At 37.7% G+C, this 27,103-nt stretch overlaps 2 protein-coding genes across 6 annotated transcripts in view; one reads left to right on the forward strand and one right to left on the reverse strand.

The window, feature by feature from the left end:
• Positions 1–27,103, forward strand: part of arl13b (ADP-ribosylation factor-like 13b) — a 95,147-nt gene that overhangs the window by 45,189 nt on the left and 22,855 nt on the right. For all 5 annotated transcript variants that reach the window (XM_060833024.1, XM_060833025.1, XM_060833022.1 and 2 more), the window contains exons 5-6: positions 24,234–24,339; positions 26,760–26,962. In XM_060833024.1, the coding sequence (XP_060689007.1) occupies positions 24,234–24,339; positions 26,760–26,962 (309 nt within the window). The remainder of the gene's footprint in view (positions 1–24,233; positions 24,340–26,759; positions 26,963–27,103) is intronic.
• stx19 (syntaxin 19) lies at positions 473–16,949 on the reverse strand. The gene is made up of 2 exons (XM_060833021.1): positions 16,695–16,949; positions 473–5,213 (listed from the first exon to the last, which is right to left on the reverse strand). Exon 2 carries the CDS (start codon positions 5,109–5,111, stop codon positions 4,230–4,232), a length of 882 nt encoding a protein of 293 aa, XP_060689004.1. The 5' UTR covers positions 5,112–5,213; positions 16,695–16,949; the 3' UTR covers positions 473–4,229.

Raw genomic sequence — 27,103 nt, forward strand, 5'->3', positions numbered from 1 at the left:
TGCAGTTATTACTACAAGATTGGTTTTCTCAGACTGTGTGAAGGTTAATGTCCCCATAGTGCATAATTATTGTGATAACTTTGTTATTTGCCTCTAATTAAGGAAGACTATGGTTTTTCAGTTTCAAAAATCACCCATCAACGTGAAAAACCTAAAGTTACAGATCAAAAGTGTTATTTTTGCAGTGTTTTTGTTCAAAGTTTGATGACTACTTGAAATCAGTTCATTGTCATGCCAGTAATTTTAAAATCAACTGAAGAAATGGTTCTGTTATCATAACTTAATTTATTTTATTGAAATGTAATTACTTTACAGTCAAAAGATTTTCTTTGAATGTGATTTGAACATTTTAACTAATCAAATGTTATTAGTTCATAAATCAAAGAACAATTACAAATGCTAAATAAATATAACGATAGAACTTGCATTTCTTTGGTGCTTTTCAGAATACATCTCAAAGCAAGCATGGTTCCAAAAACAGCAATGTGATATTGTTTGAAAGTCAAATATTGACTTGTACAGTAGGGAAGCGCTGTTGCTTTTTGCATAATACTGTGAAATATTTTGATCCAAATAGAATCAAAATTTTCAAGAATTTGAGTTGCTACCTCATTACACCAGCTGCAGTTGACAAGAAAGTATTGATAATGGAAAGAAAATCCTTAATTTATAGTCTATCATTCTGTGGTCAGTTTGCACAGGTACAACACTAATACAGATGAGAGAAGCTCTTTAGGTTAATTTAATTTTTCTATTCATTGTTGTAAAATTAGTTTCCTCTCTTTGCTTGGTATCATGTTACAGTGATGAGCCTAAGGTTTTCACATTGGATACCATATCAAGAAGACCGGTCAAATTAGTTTTCAAATTCAACCACTCGATATGATTACTTTCTTGCATATATTTCTTTCGAACCAAAGTTTCAACTGATGTGCCCTCGTTTTAATAGCTTGACTTTCCTTAAGGGAGTACTGTTTCCCTCAACTGTACCGTTTAGTGTCTCTGGACTTTTTTCAGATCCACACCCAGTCAACTACTTCCAGAGTGGGCAAGCCTAGTTGCCTTGGTTTTTCTCAATAATACTGCTTGATGTCAGGGATCAGTTTGTAATGTCTTAAAGGCTTGTAAATTTCCTTTGTATTTTGGTGACACAACTCTGATGGTGTAGTCTGAGCTACATCCTGTACAACTTTATTATAACATCCTTTGATTTGTACTCCACTGATCAAACAAGTGCTTTTCAGAATTGTAATTCTTTTGTTCCCATTATTGTGATTTAACATGTTAAAATGTTATTTTTCTCCCAGATTCCTTTCAACTGCATCTTTATTTCTGCAACCAGTATATATGCATTATGCATTGTTTTCGTAAAATATTTAGTGAATTTCATACATTGTGTTTAATTTATTATCATTCAAAATGCATGAAGCCTAAAGTGATACTGTTATTCAATTACTTTACAATACTATGGGTATGTTCAGGTATTGAGATTACAAGAGCAAATGTATGTTATATTTAATCTTTAAAATGTGATTCCATGACAAAAAGAATTGCACCTACTGCTTCTTCTTTGACTGCTGCTACAGATTTTTAACAAGGCAGTGTGTACGGTGCCAAAATTTTGTAGACATTTTTGCATTTAACATATAAGAATAGTTCTGGAGGTAATTTGTAATACTCTTGTTCTATAAGTTAGTAATGAATGGGCTAGCATTTAGGACCAAAGCCTTGTAAATGAATATTTCATTTCCACTACCTTAATATACTATCTTTGTGTAGGGAATTTCAAGATAGAAGAGATGACATGGCAAAATGGAAATAGGAAAGTGAAGTCTCAAACATGAATAATGGCCACTTGGGTAGGCACCAGAGAGTGCCCTACACCAATGGAACTGTTTCTACTTATTATCTTAAATATTACAAAATAGCTGAAATGACAGTCCAATAAAATCTTCTTTCACCTCACCTTTCTTTACTCCCCTTAGTATTGGATTAAATACTATTAAGATTAACAGCACATGCCATTGTTAATGTGTAAAATGGCCAGCAAATTCATGGATTTAAGAAGAGCTGATGAGATCCAAATTTACAGAATTTGTTGATTGATTTGTTTGAGCATCCTGTTATTTTTAAGCAATTAATGGATTTGTACATCAGCTGCCCATTAGGCTTGCCACAGAAAGTTAGGAGTAAAAACTCTGTCAGTACTTTTTTTTAAACAAAGTGATTATTATTAATACAATGCAAATTAACTTTCCTGGTCCAGAAACAATTAAAACCGTTTTCATTTCAACGTGTAATCAGTTGTCAGAATTTGAAAATAATTTGTTCGTTTTTGTCTCTTTTCCTCTCTCCTAATCTAATCTAATTTTCTGTATTGTTTCTTAATCTCTAAATCTTGCTGGTTAAGAAGATACACTGTTGTTTCAGCCTTTCACTGAAATGATGTCGTGTTGCTCTCATGATCAGTTTACACTTCTGGAAAATGATGACATAAATATTTTTTGAATTGCAAAGTACAAAAAGCAGTTGAATTTTCAGTCTGTTCCTCAAGTTATCAAAGTCTAGCAAGAATTGGTCCAGTATCTTTAGACACTTATTGATGGATATGTTGAAATACTTGACAAGAAAGGCAATCAAGGCGGTGTGGTGGCTCAGTGGTTAGCATTCCTGCCTCACAGTGCCAGAGACCCTGATTTGATTACGCCCTTCGTTTGTGTGGAGTTTACATGTTCTCGCTGTGTGTGCACTGGTTTCTTCCACGTGCTCAGGTTTTCTCCCACAGTCCAAAACTCACTAGGGGGACATTTTTAAGGTGAGAGAGATTTCGAAAAGACATGAGACAATTTTCTTTACATATTGGGTAGTTCCTGAGGAAGTGGTGAATGTGAGTACAATTACAATGTTTAAACGACATTTGGATAAGATGAGGATCAGGCAGGTGGGACTAATTGTTTGGGATTATATTCAGCATGGACTGGTTGGACTGAGGGGTCTGCTTCTAAGCTCTATGACTATATGACTCTGAATCTATGTGCAGATTAGGTGGAATGACTATGCTAAATTGCCCACAGTGTCCAGGGAGGTGCAGGTTCGGTGCATTAGTGCTCGGTTACAGGGATAGGGTAGGGGTGAGAGTCTGGGTGAGATGCACTTTGTAGGCTCGGTGTGGATTCAATGGGCTAAATCCACGCTGCAGGGATTCTATGATTTGATGATTCTGCTCTAATTATTGAATATGAAACCGTATGCAGTGAGTAATATTTTCTTATATCATAATGTTTACATTAAAATTGAAGGAACAAAAAAGCCCTGCAAAACTCTATCTGTATTTAGTTATTCCCTACCTAACCTATTTGGAAGATAATTTCAGTCTGTCAACTGTGTGATGTGTTTCCTGTGCATGATGCACATATTCACAATGCAATGAGTTCTGCATAAAACAAATATTAAAAGCTAAATCTTCATGCTCAAGTATTTCAGAGGTACCTGAATTAAGAAGTAGGACTTTTGTTTGGCAAATATATAAGACAATTGAAAGAAGTGTTTCAGGTTAGCCGTCATATTTTTAGGCCAGTTAAAATAACAGATTGAGATTTGTAGTTGCACTACAATTCCTGTTTAATCAATATTTTTGCTAATTGAGTTTATTTGTAAGCTAATGTTTATTTCCAGGTAGGGGTAGCAAGTAACTTCACTATTATTTTTTCGCTTCTATAGTTAGGAAAATAGACCCATTAGACCAATAGTTCCCAAGCAGTGAGCTCCATGGCAGTACTGGCAGCCCTGGAGTGGAGACCGTTTGGGACAGCCCTGAGAGTTGTTCCAAGACGCTTTGATATCTCTTTGTTGGTGCTTAATAATATTCATGATTTGAATGGCCCTTCCTATAAAAAATGTTCTTGGAAGTCCATCGTTGCTTGCAAAATGGTTATGAAAAAAATTCATTGCTCTGTAGTTACCCAGCTCTTCTTTAACTTCACCTCCCTCCTCCCCCCACAAACTGACTTCAGTTTTAAACATTTTACTTGGGTGGCAGTTTTGGCAAATGTTTGGGAAAAACTGCTTTAGCTTAATGTATTTCTTAGAGTAACAGGTTTTGCAGTCCAGCCACAATATTCCAAAACCTGATGTGTTTGTAAGTGAATCCTAATTTTTTAGTGATAAATATTTGGCAGTCATTGCTGAAAGTCACACTGTTCCCATACATAATATCTATTTATAAAATATTATGCACAACAAGGGAAACACCAACAGCACAACTTCCTGCAGAGATTTTTCTTTGTTAATTTTACTGCTAGCTTGATATCATCCTTGCCTTTTTCTGTGTATTCTTTTGTGTTCAACACTGCCCTTTCAATATTGTTCAGGAAGTCCCCTTGCTCGTGCACCAAAACCGAAATCTGCACAAAAAGATCTTGTAGCTCTTTGATTTGATTTTCAAGGTTGATTAATTCCTTGTGGCGAGTCTCGATTTCAGACAGATGACCTTTAGTAATTTTGACGTCACTGAGAAAGTTCTCATTGAAAACATACCATTTGTCATGTTCCACCATGTTGTTTAGCTCCTCTTCTGATACTTCCTTTCCAACAACTTCAAGCTGGCGCTGAATGAATTTCTTGCAATTTTCTTGCTTTGTATTTAGAACTGTATTGAAGTCTAACATGCCTGTCTGATATTGCTTCAACAGCATTAAATATTGTGTCCTCTTCATTCTTGAGATGATTGCATCTTCTCCAGCCTCAGCCTCTGATTGCTGTGCATCCTTTGATAATGTATCTAAATGTTTGTGAATAGACTCAGCTTGGAGTTTGATTTCTTTAACGAGGTTGGAACTGTCCTTTTTAATAATGCTGAACCGACGTGTGGAAGCCATGGTGGTACTCTGTTGACTCAGTTTCTTTACATCATTATTTAGTTCATTGATTTCATCTTGAATTTTCTGTGCACCCAATAAGAAATTCTCCATGACTGGCTCTTTTTCAAAAATAATGGCCTGTTGTTTAAAGTAAATACTGTCTTCGGTTTGCTTGCTTTCTTCACCTTCATCGCCTGACTTAAGTTCAGCCTCTTTTGCCCGTTGTCTAAGTTCTTGAAGCCGATCCTTCATATTGGCTAGCTATGGTCTGCTACAGTAAATTATCTTTCCATCAGCACAAGTGCTGTGTCCACAGGTCCTTGAATTTTGTGTCCTTGCAGACATTTTTTTCACCTGTGTAAGCAGGAAATATTTTAAGAATGTAAAATGCAAACAATTTTATTTTATTTGACAAATTACTGTAATTTCTGAATAAAAGCAATGGGTTTACATTATGTTTTGTACAGGTATTTTTGTTTTGAAATTTTAGTCAATGGGTTTTGTTGGATGCTAGTAGAAGGATTTTTATTCTGCAGATGGCTGTGTTAGACTTTTATTGAAGAGTTACTTCCATAGCTTAAGACAAATCATCAATAATGGTTAGCGATGAAAGACAGACAAAATGTCATACTAGTCTGGAGCAAGTTTCTTAAATAAGTTCATGTCCATATAGTTTGTCATACAGCATCAGGTAACTTAGGCGAAGGAAACACCTTGAATGTTGGACAGCTTAATAAGCATTATTTTCACCACAAAGGTATAGGTATTCTGTAGGTCTATGGTTGGCCAGGACATTAAATCTTTAAATACCCATGCTTACTGTTGGACAAAAAGTAGTAATGGCAAGAAACTTGAAAGTGTTTCTAAATTGATTTCAGCATGTAGAGTTCGTAATTTGGGTAATAGATGGATTTCCAAGGCTAATTAACTTGCACAAACATGGACCTTACTACCACAGGTGCAATCACATATGTAGCTATCATGGCACAAGTTGAGCTTTTCTCTTGAATTGGGGTACAGGTTGTTTTGCTATAGCACAGCAGTTGCACTCCTCTGCTGCCTTGCACATTAGAAATAATGCTATGGGAAATTACTGTAGAAAATCATGTTGTGGAAGATCGCTATAGAAAATCACTATACCCACTGAGTAGAAAGTTTACGTTATCCAAACAACATCCCCAATTTGTCAATCCATGAAAACCAATTCGTGTTAACGAAATACGCAGTATACCAGAACAACCTGTATCGCTGTGTTTTGTATAGTTCCTCAAAAAAAGTGATGTAACCACACAGATTATAATTAGGAAGATTGTCTTTTGCTGGATGTAATAGTTATAGTCATACTTTTCACAATATGATTGAGGCTTACACAATTACTTAAAGTCTTGATAAGTCATCAACTGACTGTGGTGGAATGTGTAATATTTTACAGGGAAACCTGTCAAGTGCAGATCAAAGATCAGTCTGGCTTAGCTTTGTCTTTAGAACATTTGGTATGCTATTATTTTAGGAGAACGTGAGGACTGCAGATGCTGGAGACCAGAGCTGAAAATGTGTGGCTGGAAAAGCGCAGCAGGTCAGGCAGCATCCCAGGAACAGGAGAATCGATGTTTCGGGCATAAGTCATGCCCGAAACGTCGATTCTCCTATTCCTTGGATGCTGCCTGACCTGCGCTTTTCCAGCCACACATTTTCATACTATTATTTTACCCAATTTGGCATGAACATAAATATAATAGTGTAGATTGCACCACTTGAAAGATGAGCTACATCTATGCTCTGAAATGGCAAGTTACTCCATCTGTGCAGATACTGAGCCAACTCGTGGGGAATACAATGGCATCGATCTGCATAATATGGATTAAAGAACTTTTGCTGCCTCCAGTAACTTATAACAAAATCAAGCCAAGTATCACTATCCTTATATTTGAAACAGTTAGAAGAATAATTCCTTTGGGTCTGTGAGGGGAACCATAGCTGATTTATGTCCCATGCCCTTTATATAACTCAAATAATGAATATTTTGTTATAGAGGTTACGTTGAATTTGTAAGTATGAAGTTCTTGTGCATATTTTTTGCATCAGAAAGTGAGTTTTTTTAATCCATCTGAAATATTTTGCACTTTCTTGTGTACCATAGTTTCAGCAAATGTGTAGCTCTACAATGTGTATATTTTAAAGATGTATTTATTAGAGAAGCTAGAGCACAAGGTGATGTGCCTTTCAAAAGGAAATTTGTAAAGTATGATATATAAATGTTTGAAAGATAACAGTAAAGGTCAGTAAAGCTAAATATTATTTATAAAGTGAAAACTTTTTTTTCGTTAGAGCATTGAATACAAAAGTGAAGTTGTGTAATTGGTTGATATTGGTTAGGTCACAGATGGAGGATTGTTTATAGTTCAGAGTCAGGAATCAGTGTTAAAATGCATTAAAGATGAGAGACATTAGTTATATGTGCTTACAAGTAATTGGTGCTATTTCAGTAATCACTTTTAAAACTAAGGTAGATACTTCTTTGAAAAATAAAGGAATTAAGGGATATGGTGAAAACGCGGGTAAGTGGAGCTGAGTCCATGAAAAGCTTAGCCATGATCTTATTGAGTGGCTTATCAGGCTAGATGGGCCCGATGAACTACTCCTACTCCAAGTTCTTATGTTCTTATCATCTGCCTCATGTAACCTGTTCCCTCACCTCCTTTCACTTTCTCATAGAATTGGTCCTGGTATTAATTGCTACACTCTGATCTCTTTGGTACAGGTGTCAATTTAGCAAATTTAAACGATATAGCAGGTAGCCATGTCCATAAGTTGCACTGCTGCAATAAAATAGTAACAGTCTGTAAATAAAACTCAGCGCCATGTGAAACACAGGCATAGTTTTAAACTACAGTAAACAATTTATTGAAAGTATGCCAGCAGCAAGATTTCTCTCTCTGTAAAGGAATGCTCTCGACCCTTGGTAAAACAGTTTGAATATGGGCTAGAATTTGGTCTTTAAGTGTGTATTCATTCTTCTAGCTTTAAATGTAAAACCTGTTTTGCTATACCAAGGAGGAAACATGGTTTTATTTTATTTTATTTTATTTTAATGTGAGCTTTTTTACATGTTTTAAACCTTTTTTTTAACATTATGTTTTTAATGATCTTTGCAAAGGGTTTGCAAAGATCATTAAAAACATAATGTTAAAAGAAGTCTTAAAACATGTAAAGGTTTTACATGTGAAGAGATGTGGATTAGTAGTTTGGTGCGGGTAAAATAAGACTCTGTTTTTACCTAGCGACAGGGATTCAGGGACACAGAGAGACACAGAAAAATCTAGAAGGAAATCAGTGATTCAGTCTGTATATTTAGACCAGAGATTAGAGATAGGAATTTTAAACACTCTAAGAAATCTAGCAAGACCACTGGGAACTGAGGTTACAGAGCTCATGTTTCCTTTGAAGTTTATGTAGCAGGGGGTTAGTTTGCAATTTACTTGAGATGTCACAGGAACCAGTACCAACTGAAGTAAAAGAAATCCAATGAATGTGCAGAAATTCACCAGAAGGAAACTGGCTGCATCTGTGCAAACATGAACAAGACACCTTTTAGTGTGGACATAGTTGTAAACCTTTGTTTGGGTTTGGAGTTTGTAAGAATATTGCTCGGATAAAAGGAATAGAATGATGTGAATCATTTTCTGATGTTTTTAATGATTCCTGTCCAACGCTTTCATCTAGTGTCATACAGTTTGCATCTTTTATCAATTCTTTGTGTTGAAAGTACATAGGCAGATTCTAATGTATGTGTTTTAAAACCCAAAGGTGAAGTTACTCATACCAAGTTTTAGCCTGGAATCTGACTTGTCCATTGAGTACATTAGCTGGGATCGAATTAGCATAAATTGCTCGATTTGCCCTGTATTATCTCATGGTATTTAGCTTTTTTACCATGATAAAACAATGTCCTAACTAACAGAAGTTTGGGCAAATTCCACAAACTATATTTACTTTCAAATGTTCATGTGCTTTTCTAAAGAACGTTTCACAGTTGTGTATGTTAGTTTGAAATATATTATTTAAATGAAGCGAAACTTAGGAAAATAAATAACCAATGCAGGTAGTAGGAGTGGGTAATAAAGGCTGAATTACATTGCGTGTACCATGGATTGATTTTAAAAAAAGATTGAGTTCAATATTCTACTATGTATTTATTTTATATTTTGAAAGCAGCTTTTGTTTTTAATTTGTCTTCTGTAGAGTATGTGTATCCTTTCGATCTGTTGACTTTGCTGAATTTTGGCCACTTTTCTAATGAACTCAACTGACTGTGTCTCTTGAAGTTTAATCCATGAGGCATTTTAAAAAAAAAGATCTTTTAAGTTGGTGATTTGTGCTTGTGGCTGATACTATGACTAATGCTTCAAAACTGTGTACGTTGTAGTTTGTCATAGTCCATGAGAGACGTACATAATGATGATGTCATATCAAGATGCTATGTCATAAATGTGGGAAAATCACAACAAACATCTGGGATTATGTAACATTAGTTTGGAAAGCTCCTTATTCCTCAGCCAACCTTGCAATAACTTGTAAGTTTACAGACAGTAACAGTTGGAAAAGGGCCAACACAAATTTTCTGCGAGAGACTTCGACTCAATACCCAAGACTGACTTGCTGGGGAAAGAAGACAAAGGACTCATTGCTAATTAGCTTAGTGCTAATCTTCCTTATGAAACAAGAAATAGGCACTGTTTAAGAAGTTTTAAGTATTGCAGAATCTGAATAACATATGTCCATCACAGTCATTAGTATGCCAGCTTGTTTTCAAACAAAAGCTGGTGGCAACAAATATTCTGGTCCCTGTTCATCAATGGAGCTAATCTGTCTAATTACAATTCCATGTTTTCAATTTGCCAATTATAAATCATAGCAATTACAGAAACATGGCTCAGGGATGGGCAGGACTGGCAGCTTAATGTTCCAGGATACAAATGCTACAGGAAGGATAGAAAGGGAGCCAAGAGAGGAGGGGAGGTGGCATTTTTGATCAGGGAGCTGTGCTGAGGGAGGATATTCCTGTAAATACATTCAGGGAAGTTATTTGGGGTGGAACTGAGAAATAAGAAAGGGTGATCATCTTATTGGGGTTGTATTATAGACCCCCCTAATAGTCAGAGGGAAATTGAGAAACAAACTTGTAAAGAGATCTCAGCTATCTGTAAGAATAATAGGGTGGTTATGGTAGGGGATTTTAACTTTCCAAACATAGATTGGGAGTGCCATAGTGTTAAGTGTGAAAGAAAATTTTCTGATTGAGTATGTGAATGTTCCTAACAGAGAATGTGCAAAACTTGACCTACTCTTGGGAAATAAGGCAGGGCAGGTGACTGAGGTGTCAGTGGAGGAGCACTTTGGGCCAGTGACCATAATTCTATTAGATAGACCAAATCTAAAAATTGAAGTTGTCAATTTTGACGGTATTAGGCAAGAACTTTCAAAAGCTGTTTGGGGGCAGATGTTTGCAGGTAAAGGGTGGCTGGAAAAATGGGAAGCCTTCTGAAATGAGATAATGAGAATCCAGAGAAAGTATATTCCTGTTAGGGTGAAAGGAAAGGCTTGTAGGTATACGGAATGCTGGATGACTAAAGGAATTGAGGGTTTAGTTAAGAAAAAGAAGGAAGCATATGTAAGGTACAGACAGGATGGAACAAGTGAATCCTTAGAAGAGTATAAAGGAAGTCGAAGTATACTTAAGAGGGAAATCAGGAAGGCAAAAAAGGGACATGAGATAGCTTTGGCAAATAGAATTAAGGAGAATCCAAAGAGTTTTTACAAATCTATTAAGGACAAAAGGGTAACTAGGGAGAGAATAGGGTCCCTCAAAGAGCAGCAAGGTGGCCTTTGTGTGGAGCCACAGAAAATGGGGGAGATACTAAATGAGTATTTTGCATCAGTATTTACTGTGGAAAAGGATATGGAAGATATAAACTGCAGGGAAATAGATGGTGACATCTTGCAGAATGACCATATTACAGAGGAGGAAGTGCTGGACATCTTAAAATGGGTAAAGGTGGATAAATCCCCAGGACCTGATCAGGTGTACCCTAGAACTCCGTGGGAAGCTAGACAAGTGATTGCTGGGCCTCTTGCTGAGATATTTGTATCATCGATAGTCACAGATGAGATGCCGGAAGACTGGAGGTTGGCTAACATGGTGCCACTGTTTAAGAAGGGTGGGAAGGACAAGCCAAGGAACTATAGACCAGTGAGCCTGACTTCAGTGGTGGGCAAGTTGTTGGAGAGAATCCTGAGGGATAGGATGTATATGTATTTGGAAAGGCAAGGACTGATTAGGGATAGTCAACATGGCTTTGTGTGTGGGAAATCATGTCTCACAAACTTGATTGAGTTTTTATGAGGGCAGAGCGGCAGATGTGATCTATATGGACTTCAGTAAGGCGTTTGACAAGGTTGCCCAGGGGAGACTCATTAGCAAGGTTAGATCTCACGGAATACAGTGAGAAGCAGCCATTTGGATACGGAACTGGCTCAAAGCTAGAAGACAGAGTGTGGTGGTGGAGGGTTGGTTTTCAGACTGGAGGCTTGTGACCAGTGGAGTGCCACAAGGATTGGTGCTGGGTCTATTACGTTTTGTCATTTACGTAAATGATTTGGATGCGAGCATAAGAGGTACAGTTAGTAAGTTTGTAGATGATACCAAAATTGAAGGTGTAATGGACAGCAAAGAGGGTTACCTCAGATTACGACAGGATCTTGATCAGATGAGCCAATGGGCTGAGAGGTGGCAGATGGAGTTTAATTCAGAAAAATTCGAGGTGCTGTATTTTAGGAAGGCAAATCTTAGGACTTGTGCACTTAATGGTCAGGTCCTAGGGAGTGTTGCTGAACAAAGAGACCTTGGAGTGCAGGTTCATAGCTCTTTGAAAGTGGAGTCGCAGGTAGATAGGATAGTGACAAAGGCATTTGGTATGCTTTCCTTTATCGGTCAGAGTATTGAGTACAGGAGCTGGGAGGTCATGTTGCGATTGTACAAGACATTGGTTAGGCCTTGCAAAATTAGAATTTTTCATATTGACAATAAATGATTGACATTTATTTCTACTCCCAGAGCGCAACGTTTGTTTCTAAGTCTCTGTACTTGCTGTTCCAATACTTCCAGCTACTTCTGGGACTATTCCCATCTTCACTATTTCCACCAGATTGTATGCAGTTTGTGACAAATCTTGACGTAATGAGAAAAGGTTTTGTTATATTTGCAGATTTGTAGCAAGTTCTCTGAGGGCTGGTAAAGCTATGAACTGCTTAGCATTGTCAAGGACGTCACTGAGGAAAGCTATGTGACTGTCCAAATAGCCCAAGGGGAATCAGCAGAAGGCTGCATAATTCACCATGTGAACACATTGAATATGTTTCCTGTTTTTCTTTCAGGTCCTACTCATTCTCTCTGAAAGTCAGAATTAAGCTTGTCTTCACCATAGATTTCAAATGTATTCACATGCTAACAATTTGTTGTATTACATAAAAGAAGCTCCCACGTCACTGTTTATTCTTTTCACAATTACTTTAAAATTGGTGTCCCTTGGTTGGGGTAGAAAAGTAAATTGTGAAGAGGATATAAGGAGGCTGCAAAGGACTACAGATAACTTCATTGAATGCAAACAGATTTACCAAATGGAGTATGACGTAATTGCCTATTTAGACAGGAAGAATAAAAAAAAGAAGCATTTTAGCTCAATGGCAAGACAATGCAGAGCTGAGATGCGAGTGACCCACAGGCAACATCTATCTAAGTTGCACAGTGACTGGCATTGGCATGCTGATCGGGGTACTGACTTCCAGTTCTGAATGGCAGTGCTGTGCACAGGTCTCAGACCCATGCACCAACCAGGAAAATTAGACGGAACACTGACCACAAGTCAAGAGATTTCTAGACTCATATCCCTAACAGTTTGGAAAAGTAAGAGATGAAATGTGTCAGGTCCAGAAGGGGTTTGACAGTATGGATGTGGGCTCGGAATCACTGCTTAAAATGAGATATTTATTCACTGATTAATTTATAGATGAGTATTTTTGCTCTGAGGGTTGAGAATCTTTGGAACACTTTACCTCAAATGTGTTGGAAACTGAGACATTGAATATTTTTGATGCAGAGGTAGATTGATTTATAGTAAGTATGAGGGCAAAAGGTTATTAGGGTAAGTGGGAATGTGCAGTGAAGTTTAGAATCGGATCAACAACTATCTTATTAAATGACGGAGCTGGATTATAGAGTCAAATGACCCAATCCTGTTCCTAACTCTTCCAGGCATCCACGTACATAAATCACAAAAGGCTAGGATGCAAAAAGTAAACAAGAAAACCAGCAGAATTTTATTATTTATTGTAAGGGGAATTGAATACAAAAGTAGTGTGGTTATGCTTCAAATATATACACTGCTCTGGTGAGACCGCATGCAACATTCCCACTAAGTTGCACAGTGACTGGCATTGGCATGCTGATCGAGGTACTGACTTCCAGTTCTGAATGGTGGTGCTGTGCACAGGTCTCAGACCCATGCACCAACCAAGAAAATTAGACGGAACACTGACCACAAATCATAAAAATCTGTACTTTATTGCTGTCCTTATTTAAGTAAAGATGTAAATGTGGTAGAGGCAGTTCAGAGAAGACTACTACCTGGAATAGTGTAGATTGTTTTATGAGGAAAGGTTTGACAGGCTAGACTTGTATCTAAAAACCAAAAGAACTGTTGATGCTATATATCAGAGACAAAATAGAAATTGCTGGAAAAGCTCAGCATGTCTGGCAGCATCTGTTGAGAGAAATCACTGTTAATATTTCACGTCCCGTGACCCTTCCTCAGAAAACTTGACCTGAAACGTTAACTCTACTTTCTTGCCATAGATGGTGCCAGGCCTTTTCCAGCAATTTCTAGACTCCTGTCCACAAGAGTTTGGAAAAGTAAGAGATGAAATGTGTCTCATCCAGAAGGAGGTTGACGGTGTGGATATAGGCTAGGAATCACTGCTTAAAAATGAGATATTTTTTCACAGATTAATTCACAGATGAGAATTTTTGCTCTGAGGGTTGAGAATCTTTGGAACGCTTTACCTCAGATGTGTTGGAAACTGAGACATTGAATATTCTTAATGCAGAGGTAGATTGATTTATAGTAAGTATGAGGACAAAAGGTTATTAGGGATAAGTAGGAAAGTGCATTGAGGTTTAGAATCGGATCAACAATTATTAATGATGGAGCTGGATTATGGAGTCAAATGATCTAATCCTGCTCCTAACTTTTATGTTCATACGGATCTTTGTCACACTATTAAAAAGCTGTGCCACAATCAACATATATTACGTTTCACAGAATATATATTGACAAAGTCTGAAAGTTTTTCAAAGAACACCAGTACATTTAATAGGCAAGATTTCTCTCTTTCAAGTTCATGCTGACTTTTTTTATTTACAGAAATGTTCATCTCCCTCTTTCAGATTCCTTCTAATTCTGTACCCATAACAGATGTTGGACTCTGCCCCATTTTTTTATGGGCTATCACTGTGCTTTTTAAAGATTAAAGATAAACACCAGCTCCTGATTGTTATACTTGCTGCTTTCCAATGTTTGAGGGTTTTCATTTCTAATTCCTTAAACGTAATGTCAAGATGATTGCTGATTTGTGTTGGGTGAAGTTGCTTGTATAAAGTTCGTTGACCTCCGCTGCCTGTGCCCATTTTCTTTCCTTAAATTGTCAGTGACCAGCTTATCTGAAATTTCTTCTAATTAGTTTCTGTGTTCTCCTTCTCAAATCAGCCATTAACCTGTATGTTTGGAGACTATTCTAGTTTTTTCTAAAAAAAAAGTAGAGTAATTTATCTTGACACAGTGAAACCAAAGTTACTGGAAAAGCTCAGCTGGTCTGGCAGGATCTGTGAAGAGAAATCAAAGTTATGTTTCTGGTCCGGTGACCCTTCCTCAGAAACAATTCCTCAGAACCAGTTCTGAGGAAAGGTCACCAGACCTGAAATGTTAACTTTGATTTCTCATCACAGATGCTGCCAGATCAGCTGAGCTTTTCCAGCAACATCTGTTTTTGTTTCCAATTTACAGCATCTGCAGTTCTTTCGGTTTTTAATTTATCTTGCACACTTGCTATCCTTGTTTGTGCTGTTTGCTATCCCAACTTCATTTTAAATTTGGTTTTCCTAATGAGCCTCTTAACCACGTTGCCTAGGTTTTATAACTTTCTCAATCAAATTGTGCTGTCCATAGAATTATTCACAAGGACCAACCTTTTTTCCCCTTATTCCCCCAATGATATATTTCATTTGCTATCCACTTATTTCCAAACACAAATCAATTTTAACCTTTCTTTTCTCTGCAACAGTGTTGACTAGTTTCTTGAGCTGCCCCTAAATACAGCCCTCATAAAACTGAATTCTGAAATGGAACTTATTCTCTTTTCTACCACAACCTAAAGTTAAACTCCTCATGATAACTGCTACCAAGATGCTCTCTAACTGTCACCTGCTTTACCATCTCCTAATGGTTATAACAATTGCACTGAACCAGAATCTTTTACTTTAGGTAAACATTTCATGGCATTTCACTGGAGCATAATCAGATAAAACTTGACACAGCCACAGGAAGGAATCTAAAAGAGATGGTGACGTAGTTGTCATGTCATTGTGCTCGTAATCCTGCTCTGGAAACCTAGGTTCCAATTATACCACATTGAAATTTAAATTCAAATAATAAAAATTTGGAATTAAAACTAGTCTAGTGGTGACTGCAAAAATATTAGTTGTTGTTAAAACCCATCAGATTCATTAACATCCTTTCAAGGAGGAAATCTGCTGTTTTTGCCTGTTCTCACCTACATGTGATTCCAGACCTGTAGTTTTATATACCCACTACAAAGCATAAGAAAAGGAATAAAGCCAGACCATCTGTCATTGACTTATTTATACCTGTTTATAATATATTCACTTTTTTTGGAGTTTAGTTGTCAAAATTGTCACAAAATATGGGTGTGAATTAGTGTTGGTGAGGGGCTTAAGAAAGTATCTCTTCCAGAGCAGAGACCTAATGCAGCATGTCAGAAAGCAGGGTCCCCCGGGACTGTAATGGAAAATTGTTTTTACTGTGGTGGTTTGCGACACATTGGGTAAACATTGAAAAACATCAGCTTGTTTTTGGTTCAGCATAATCAGTGAAATATAGTTTTAGTATGCCCTAATCTCTCGTTGGTTCCAAAACATGATGTTTTAAGAAAGTATCCCAAAAAAACATTCTATGAACTCCTCATCTCAGGGGCTACCTTTGCACACTAACGGATCAGGCTCAAGAGGCTGAATTGCCTATTCCTGCTTCTCGTTCAAATTTGATTTTTTTCAGTCTATAAGTAGATTAAAATTCCCCATGATTGTCACTTTCCTTTCTGACAAGCTCTCAATTGTTCTTCCTTTAATACTTGATCCTGCCATGTCATTACTATTATGGAGCTTACACAATGCTTTCACAAGTGATTTCTTAACTGTTATCGTTTTCTTATCTCTACTCAAATCACTCTTGTGTACTGGTTTCTTGATCTTAAATCAGAATCTCTATTATACTACTGTGTGTGATCCCCAGTTCTGCACTAAACCTCTGTCCTGCCTTCATTTTCCTTAGTTTTGGAATAGTGTCAAGTATTTAAATATATGACAATAAATTTATGATCTTTTATGATTTGTAAACTTGCATACCAAAATTAATGTTAACCACGTATTACTTGGCACATACGACTTAAAACATTCTTAAAACATTTATAATCAGTGTACAGTACCTTATGCAATCAAACTAGAATTAATGGCGTTTGTTCAGAATCTCAGCTGGAATTGTGGCTCCCTGGATATAAAGTGAGGAATCTATTCATTGTAGCTTCCATGGTGTGCTTGAAGTCTCTAACAGCAAGCTGCATTTTAAGACCACAATGGCTTTCCTTTAATAGTTGTGCATGTTGTAAACATTAGTGGAGAAGAAACTTCCGACTGCATTAAGTGTTGTAAGTTCTCAGACTTCAAAACCTGGCAATCCTCCAAAGAAGATGTGATCGGACTGCTTGGATGTTTAAATGACGTCAAGAACAAGAAAATTTCTTCATGTCATTTCCTGCTCTGGGAATCTGGTTCTGCCTGTGGGGAGCCTTTCAGAGGAGTACAGTTCTTTGTCAGCTGTCCAATAGCTTAAAGCCTATAGAAAGAATTCCAAAACCCTCAGCAGTGTGAAGTATTAAGTAATATAGTTCAGAAAGAGGAAACACCCTGACCAATAACTTTTTATATAATTTTAATACATCTAGACTCCTAATAATATTGTGCCATATTTTGTATTTCAAGCTAAAATATTAAATCCTAATTTGGGACGGCACAGCCTGATAAGCAAGACCTTTCCCAAAGGAATAGTAGTTTCACTGATGTAATTTACAAATGCTTGTTTGTCAAGGCATCACAGTAATTTGCACTAAAGTCATAATTTACTGCATTGAAAATAGTTTACCAAAAAGTTATTTTCTAAGGTCAATTTGGTGCTTATAAATCTGGCCTCTATTTAGCACAAATTGTGTATTTTGTTTGCATTGAAATTTTGTGCCAACAGTTTTTTTACAGCATTGTGCATACAGCCTCCTATTTTCTGTGAATTATGGTCAGTTATTTAAAAGCATATGGATTGCAGTAACTGTTTAACATCTAAGGGCAAGAAGGACAATTGTTTACTTTATAAATAAAATGAACAAGCATTATTGTTTCATATTCCTCTTTTAATTGTATTGGCTAACTTTAAACCATTGAATGCTAAAGAAGTAACCAGTAAAATTGACTGAGAGAGTGAACATTGTAATGCAAGAGAAGTAACTGCGTTAGGTAGGTCATCTCAAGTTCATAAAGCACCTTGGTTTGGTTGTATCAGTACATGTGGTGATTAATTTTCTTCTACAAAATATTATTTTTAACGAAATAGGAGAAAAAGTAGGATAAAGAAAATTAATTAATATTTGTTTTTATAATAGTGGGTTGAAATTCTGAACCAGAATACAAAGTCTTATACATATACTTCAAGCTTGGATATGCAATTACAAATCTACAACTTGATCAATTTGGTAACTGGATAAAATTAATTTTTCAATGAATATTATGGAAAAAGATTTTTTCTGAAATGCAGTTTTCTTCATACCATGACAGTTAAGCTTTTAAGTTTATTTTCAACGAGTATCTACTTGCTCTCCTTTTCGACATCTGCAGCCTTTTTTCAGCCAGGGAGTTATGAAGGATAACCTGCATGAGACAGTTTTTTTTGTAAGAAAATGTCATTGAGAGGACATGGGCTTGTAGGCTGCTCTTGGGAAGATAGTGGTGAACCTCCTTTGCGAACCAGTGCAGATATTACAGTTGGTATACTCTCGGTGCTGTTAGGGAGGAAGTTCCAGGATTTTGTGTAAGTGACGTTGAAGGAGCAGCAATCCATTTCCAAGTCAAGAATGCCCAGTGGCTCGGAAAGAAATTTGCAGGTGGTGGTGTTTGCACATACCTGCAATCCTTGTCTTTCTCAATTGTAGTGGCTGTTGTCTGGAAGGTGTTGCCTTCATGAATTTCAGTTGTGCATTTCATAGACCGGGTGCACACTGCTGCTGCTCGACATCAGTGGAGGATGTCATTGTGGATGTGTCTAAACAGGCGAGCTGCTTTGTCCTGGATGATGTCAAGCCTCTTAAGTGTTGTTGAATTTACACTCATCTAGGCAAGAGCAAAGTATTCCATCATTAGTGGGCGGCACGGTGGCACAGTGGTTAGCACTGCTGCCTCACAGCGCCTGAGACCCGGGTTCAATTCCCAACTCAGGCGACCGACTGTGTGGAGTTTGCACATTCTCCCCGTGTCTGCGTGGGTTTCCTCCGGGTGCTCCGGTTTCCTCCCACAGTCCAAAGATGTGCGGGTCAGGTGAATTGGCCATGCTAAATTGCCCGTAGTGTTAGGTAAGGGGTAAATGTAGGGGTATGGGTGGGTTGCGCTTCGGCGGGTCGGTGTGGACTTGTTGGGCCGAAGGGCCTGTTTCCACACTGTAAGTCTAATCTAATCACACCCCTGAGTTGTGTCTTGTGGGTGATGGACAGGCTTTGGGATGTCATGAGACAAGTTAGTTTTTGCAAGATTTCTAACATTTGAACCTGTCCTTGTAGTTCATTTCAGCTTCTGGTCAACTTTGCCAGAACAGAAATGTTTTGATATTCGTTCATTCAATGTGAACATTGCTAATAAGGTGAACATTTATTGCCCATCCCCAACTGTCCTTGTGAACGGAACAATGAACTGTCGTCTTGAACTGCTGTAATTTATATGTGTAGATGCCTCTACCAAGAAATGTCTGAGAGGAAGTTCTGCAATTTTGATGCAGCCAAATTAAAGGCACAAATATAATTCTAAGACAAGATTGTGTGTGTAGCTTGGAGCAGAACCTGTAGGTGGATTTGTAGGAACTTATAGGCAGCTGCTGTTCTCTTTCTAGATGGTCGAGATCGCAGGTTTGGAAGGTGCTGTCAAAAGAGCCTTCCTGAACTGTTGCAGTCTGACTTGTAGATAGTGGGCACTACTGCCAAAATATGCTGTGGTAGAGAGAGAAAATGTTGAAAGGGCTGATCAAAGGGGCTGCTTTCTCTCATTGTTTTGAGTTTCTTTAGCTGAAAGAGCTGCACTCATCCAAGTGGAAAGTATTCCATTATCATCTTGACTTCTGCCTGAGTTGATTAATTTGGCATTTGTTTTATTTGTATGGAGCATACATTTGCCATCAGAGTTTTTAGGATACTTTTCATTTATGCAGTAGCCATGCAAGATTTTCATTTAGGGAACTTACCAGCCTTCTGGACTCAACATTGGCTTCTGTCACAGATATTAACTATTCCCATGTGTCTTTGTTTTGAATAGCAAATGCTGGTAAATAAACTTGCGGTTGCCATTTAGTAGCAGTGAAAGTAACGTATCATCTCTGCTGGAGCAGGCTGTGGAACAGCATGACATACTTTATGGGTATGAGAGGTGTAACCAACAGTGGAAAATACACTCTAATAAATAGAATTCACTACAATTCACCACTGAACTGATGTGTGGTACATCAGGATGATTTATCCTCTATCCTCCAGATCTGTCTCTTTATTTCTTCTCCCAGTTTTATCCCCTTTTGCATACACCATCGTCCTTATAGTACATTGTCTCTCCTGTTATCCTTCATAACACACAGCTTCCCTTTTGTTATTTTCTCTCCATGTTCGTCTTTCACTTTTTAAAAATTATTGCATGTCTAACCTTTTCCATGTATGATGAATGTTCATTGCAATGCTAACTCTCATCTTTTTTTCCCAAATGCTGAAAGATGTTTTGATATGTCCAGTGATTCTGTATGTGTATCAGCAAATTACTTTTAATCATCTTGCATCTACGTTTCCATGTTCTTGATCTTAGTTTATTTTAAAGTAATAATGTTTTTTAATCTTCTTAACAAACTTGTACATCTCTATAAAATCCATCTCTCAGATATTCAAATTTCAAGATAAAATGGTCAAGTCAGTTTGTGCAGTGTGTCCAGGAAGCTTTTCTAACTCAGTATATAGATTGTTCGACCAAAGGGGAGACCATATTGGATTTGGTACTTGGTAACGAACCGGGATAAGTGATGGGCTTGTTAGTGGGTGAGCATTTTGGTGATGGTGACCACAATTCTGTGACTTTCATCTTGGTTATGGAGAGAGATAGGTGTGTGCAACAGGGCAGGTTTTACAATTGGGGGAAGGGTATATACGATGCTGCAAGACAGGATCTGAGGAGCACAAATTGGGAGCATAGCCTGTCAGGGAAGGATGTCGTTGAAATGTGGAACTTTTTCAAGGAACAGATACGACGTGTCCTTGATATGTATGTACCTGTCAGGCAGGAAAGAGGGAACCTTGGTTGACGAGGGAGGTTGAATGTCTTGGAAGGAGGAAGAAGGAGGCTTACATAAGGTTGAGGAAACAAGATTCAGACAGAGCATTGGAGGGATACAGGATAGCCAGGAGGGAGCTGAAGAAAGGGATTAGGAGAGCTAAGAGAGGGCATGAAAAACCTTTGGCGGGTAGGATCAAGGATAACCCCAAGGCCTTTTATGTGTATATGAGAAACATGAGAATGATGAGAACGAGGGTAGGTCCAATCAAGGACAGTAGTGGGAGACTGTGTATTGAGTCGGAAGAGATAGGAGAGGTCTTGAATGAGTACTTTTCTTCAGTATTTACAAATGAGAGGGACCGTATTGTTGAAGAGGAGAGTATGAAATGGACTGGTAATCTAGAGGAGATACTTGTTAGGAAGGAAGATGTGTTGGGCATTTTGAAAAACTTGAGGATAGACAAGTCACCTGGGCCTGACGGAATATATCCTAGGATTATGTGGGAAGCAAGAGAGGAAATTGCAGAACCATTGGCAATGATCTTTTCGTCTTCATTGTCAGTGGAGGTGGTGCCAGGGGGACTGGAGAATGGCGAATGTTGTGTCCCTGTTCAAAAAAGGGAATAGGGATAATCCCAGGAATTACAGGCCAGTTAGTCTTTCTTCGGTGGTAGGCAAAGTAATGGAAAGGGTACTGAGGGATAGGATTTATGAGTATCCGGAAAGACACTGCTTGATTTGGGACAGCCAGCACGGATTTGTGAGGAATAAGTCTTGCCTTCCAAGTCTTATTGAATTCTTTGAGGAGGTGACCAAGCATGTGGATGAGGGTAGAGCAGTGGATGTAGTGTACATGGATTTTAGTAAGGCATTTGATAAGGTTCTCCATGGTAGGCTTATGTGGAAAGTCAGGAGGCATGGGATAGTGGGAAGTTTGGCCAGTTGGATAGAGAACTGGCTAACTGGTCAAAGTCAGAGAGTGGTGGTAGATGGTAAGTATTCAGTCTGGAGTCCAGTTACAAGTGGAGTTCCGCAGGGATCAGTTTTGGGTCCTCTGCTGTTTATAATTTTTATTAAGGACTTGGAAGAGGGAGTCGAAGGGTGGGTCAGTAAATTTGCAGACAGTACGAAGATTGGTGGAGTTGTGGATAGTGAGGAGGGCTGTTGTCGGTTGCAAAGGGACAGAGCTGGGCTGAGGTGTGGCAGATGGAGTTCAACCCTGTCAAGTGTGAGGTTGTCCATTTTAGAAGGACAAATAAGAATGAGGAATACAGGGTTAATGGTAGGGTTCTTAGTAAGGTGGAGGAGCAGAGGGATCTTGGGGTCTATGTTCATAGATCATTGAAAGTTGCCACTCAGGTGGATAGAGTTTGTAAGAAGACCTATGGTGTATTAGCGTTCATTAGCAGAGGGATTGAATTCAAGAGTCGAGAGGTGATGTTGCAGCTGTACAGGACCTTGGTAAGGCCACATTCGGAGTACTGTGTGCAGTTCTGGTCGCCTCATTTTAGGAAAGATGTGGAAGCTTTGGAGAGGGTGCAGAGGGGATTTACCAGGATGTTGCCTGGAATGGAGAATAGGTCATACGAGGTTAGGTTGAGAGCCCTAGGCCTTTTCTCATTGGAATGGTGAAGGATGAGGGGGTGACTTAATAGAGGTTTATAAGATGATCAGGGGAATAGATAGAGTAGACATTCAGAGACTTTTTCCCTAGGTACAACAGAATGTTACAAGGGGACATAAATTTAAGGTGAAGGGTGGAAGGTATAGGGGGGATGTCAGGGGTAGGTTTTTTACCCAGAGAGTGGTGGGGGCATGGAATGCGCTGCCTGTGGGAGTGGCAGAGTTAGAATCATTGGTGACCTTTAAGCGGCAATTGGATAGGTACATGGATAGGTGCTTAAGCTAGGACAAATGTTCAGCACAACATCGTGGGCCGAAGGGCCTGTTTTGTGCTGTATTATTCTATGTTCTATGTTCTAATCCAGTCTTCTTGATAAACAGTATACGATCCATTAACCTTGTGTAACTTCATTGCACTGCCTCTTGTTTCTTGGAAATTAGAATTGCAGAATATTCGACAAATAGCTGACAGGATCATTATATGCTCTTAACAATCCATTCTATCTCTGTATGATCATGCCAAACTTCATTTTCAAACTTTTTCATTGCTTCTTCTGATGTGCAATTCTAGTGTTTCTAGTCAGTCGCAACAAAATTATGTTTATATATAGTGGCATCTTTTAATATAACAGATATCCTAAGCACATTCCCACCATTCAAGAGAAAATAAAGTACGTCAGGAAGGACTAAAAGTAAAAAAAAAAATTCTTAATAGTTTATGAAGGTCAAGAGGATCTTTGAGAAAGAATTCCAGAGTCTGATTCAGACAATTCAAGGTGAGGAGAAAGAAGTGTATAAATGGCCAGTGTCAAAGTGTTAAAGGAGATGTGAAGAAGAGGCGATTACAAAGAACAGTTCGAATCACTTTGGTTAACTATTCTAAAATACGTGATGCAGTGAATTAGTTACACTTTCACCTTTTGATATTTGTCCAAACTAATTGATGACATGGCAGTGTTCTGCTTGTTTATAAGATTCACAATTCAAGTGGTCTGATAATGTCTTCATTGATTTCAACACAGAGCTTAAAACTGCCTATTCTTATCTGTTTAGCACATTAAACGTATAGGGTCAATTGAATTGGAAATTGAAATGGTTCCTTAATGTAACTGAGAATACTTTATAACAATGACTTTCAGATTTCATTGAAAGATTAACTTCTTTACATTGTGCTGGAGAATTGCTAATGGTGAGCTTATGAATCAAAATAGAGTTAATTAAATAAACAATTGGTTCTTTACCGGTAGACAAAATAAATAAATTTGGTCCCATTACATATTGCAATTTTACATCCATATACCCATTTATTTCTGGTTCCTGGAGGTTTGTTGTCAACTTAATTATATACTACTGTTGCATATTTTTCACAATTTAGATCACTTTTCTCCATTATGAATTCCACTGCTGAAATTCACATTGGAAAAGCTCTATGTAAACAGGTTCCTGTCACACTGGTGTGGTAGCCTGGCAACAAGTAGAATTATGTTACTTTATCCTAATAAACTCACTTGATGCTTTAAAACAAGTTTCTCATCCCCCGTTTTTTCCACTAACTGGAATGTCTGATTTAAAAATAAAGCAAATAGATAAAAATTAACAACATATCGCAATAATTGTATTCATCCATTGAATTGTCCTTCAATGCTTTAATTAAAGTTTTACTTTGAAATCTTTCAAAATTGATGAACTGGAAACTCTCAGCCTACTAGTACCAAATATGCAATTAATACAGTTACTTTGTAACATATCAATTAAACTGAAATATAATCAATTGTTCATTTCAGATTGGCAAATAAACAAGACTGTGATGGAGCATTAGCGGAGGCTGATATTATAGAGTACCTTTCATTGGAAAAGCTGGTCAATGAAAATAAATGTTTATGTCAAATTGTAAGTATTTGAATTTCACCTTCATATAATCAGTGTCTTTGCTGTGATTTTTAAAAAAAGGCTCAGTTCGTTTCATTTCTTTCCCATTCATAATTTCTGAATGATTTTTTTCTGTGCCCTGTCTATGGCTTTATCTTTATCTAAAATAATGTGTCCTGTACTTGATAGAATATCTTTACTATGGTTTAATAAATGGTTTATATAGGCTTAACATTGCCTGTTTGTATTTAACGCCTTTATAAACGTTAGCCTTTGAGTCCCAGCTGTAGAAAATTGACCTCCCATTAAAACCCTTTAAGTATCACTGCTGCTTTACTGAGTCTTATTGGTTAGTGTCAATGTTCACTCCACATTCTTAGTACCAAAATACATTGTGTCAATACTTCTTTTTACTTCAAACTTCATGACCTGTTTTGAATAAAAACTTTTATTTTAATGTACCATGACCGCATTGTAAATTGCAAGCATTTCAATTTCCAGGCATGAATCTGCAGACAATTTTCAGAAGTAACCAATTTCTAAAACTGAAACTGTCATGCAGTTTTGAATTTGTTGATTTGATTGTTAGTTTCTAAATTAAACAATCTTGTAAAATAAGCATGTAATTGTTCTTATCATTAATTCCCCTTCTAATGTAATGACACTGTTTACCAATGTAGCATTACCATGGCACATCTGTTTCACAATGAGCAATTTTTAAAACGCTTATTGAATTAGTTCTTTTGAAACAACATTTTAGTTATGTTATGCTTGTTTGCATGTTTTATTGTAATAATATTAAAGTTAATTGAGCTTTTAACCAAATCACTTAATTTTGAACCCATTAGAGATTAATCTCTACTCTTAATGTAAGTTTGCTTTGATTTAACCATTAAATACAGTCATAGAGATGTACAGCATAGAAACAGACCCTTCAGTCCAACCTGTCCATACTGACCAGGTATCCCAACCCAATCTAGTCCCAACTGCCAGCATCCAGCCCATATCCCTCCAAACCCTTCCTATTCATAAACCCATCCAGATGCCTTTTAAATGTTACAATTGTACCAGCCTCCACCACTTCGTTTGGCAACTCCTTCCATACGTGTATCACCCTCTGAGTGGAAAAGTTCCCCCTTAGATCTCTTTGATATCTTTCCCCTCTCACCCTAACCCTATGCCCTCTAGTTCTGGACTCCCCGACCCCAGGGAAAGAACTTTGTCTATTTATCCTCTCCATGCCCCTCATGATTTTATAAACTTCTATAAGGCCACCCATCAGCCTCTGACACTCCAGGGAAAACAGCCCCAGCCTGTTCAGCCTCTCCCTATAGCTCAAATCCTTCAACCCTGGCAACATCCTTGTAAATCTTTTCTGAACCCTTTCAAGTTTCACAACATCTTTCCGGTAGGAAGGAGACCAAAATTGCCCACATATTCCAAACGTGGCCTAACCAATGTCCTGTACAGCCGCAACATGCCCCCTGCAACTCCTGTAAGTACATCCTACCAAAACAATATTATGCTTTACAATCCTGAGATTTCTTGTACCATTTCAATATTTGCATTTTTTTTCAAATCCTGTCTGGATCTCCTGAGCCCATAATTCTCTCTGCTCCAGTCTGTCAAGATCTTATATCCCTGCCCCAAATCCTAAAGTCCATTTTCTATTAGATTACTGGCCCTGTCTCCAATTCTTTGACATTCAGCAACAACCTAATTCCACTGCTGTAAAGCTAAGACCCAACCATCAAGCAGGCACCACTGCAGTCATCTTTCATTCCCCATTACCCCTTCTCAATTGTTACTAGTTACAGGAATGTTTAACCAAGTTCTAAGTCATTCTAGAATTCTGCTCAACGTTGCAGTTGGCATCTTTTCTATTTCTACCTTTTTCCTGGGATTCTCTATTCCTTCCATGGCTGAACTCTGACACTGCCCCAAAAGATTCAAATTCCAGTGATACCAATGCTCAGGATCGCACTCCATATCTGGAGGAGTTACAGCAATCAAAGTTAACAGATCTCCCACAATTACTACCACCCTCTAAAAGTAAAGTTATTTCCTGACTCAACCCATTGCTACTGTTAAGCTCCTGCTTCTCAAGACTTTTATTGAATGTTAACTAAAAATTAAATCATAGAATCAGAGAAACTTGAAGCATGGAAGATGAACATCCTGCACATTGTGCCTGTGCTTTTTTTTAAAGAAAAGTGAAATCTCAATAAAGGCTACTCCTATCTAATTTTTATGGGGATATTATCAGAGGCATGCACTTTCACCCACAAAATATCATGGGGACACAGTTTCTACAATTCCATTACAGCATGTACTAATTTCAACCAAATAAACATAAACCAGGGATTGACCCATCACGTGTCTTTTCTGTAAAGTTTGGTAAACCTTCCCTGTTAAACATAATGTTCAATTTATACCAATAGGAGCCATGTTCTGCAACTTTGGGATATGGAAAAAAATTGGACAAAGCTATTAGGAAAGGCCTTGGTTGGCTTTTGAACACCATAGCAAAAGATTATGATAATCTACAAGAAAGGGTGCAAAAAGATACAATGGAACAGAAGGCACAAGAAGAGAAAGACAAACAAGATCGGGCAGAAAGAGTCCGTAGAATACGAGAGGAAAGGTAAAAACACATTTAACAGTTAATTGTTCAATTCATTTAAATAATATTTGATTTTTAATATTATAACAGACCCTGATTTTTTTCAGGCAGTGCCTGCTAGTATAACTGCAGTCACACTTGCAGCCCATACAGCTGTAATGT

Source organism: Hemiscyllium ocellatum, chromosome 12 (genome assembly GCF_020745735.1).
Source record: "Hemiscyllium ocellatum isolate sHemOce1 chromosome 12, sHemOce1.pat.X.cur, whole genome shotgun sequence".
Taxonomy (NCBI): Eukaryota; Metazoa; Chordata; class Chondrichthyes; order Orectolobiformes; family Hemiscylliidae; genus Hemiscyllium; species Hemiscyllium ocellatum.

What these genes read in the sequence shown, in the direction of transcription:
- stx19 (XM_060833021.1), bottom strand. Translation starts at nt 5,111, where the DNA reads ATGAAGGATCGGCTTCAAGAACTTAGACAACGGGCAAAAGAGGCTGAA.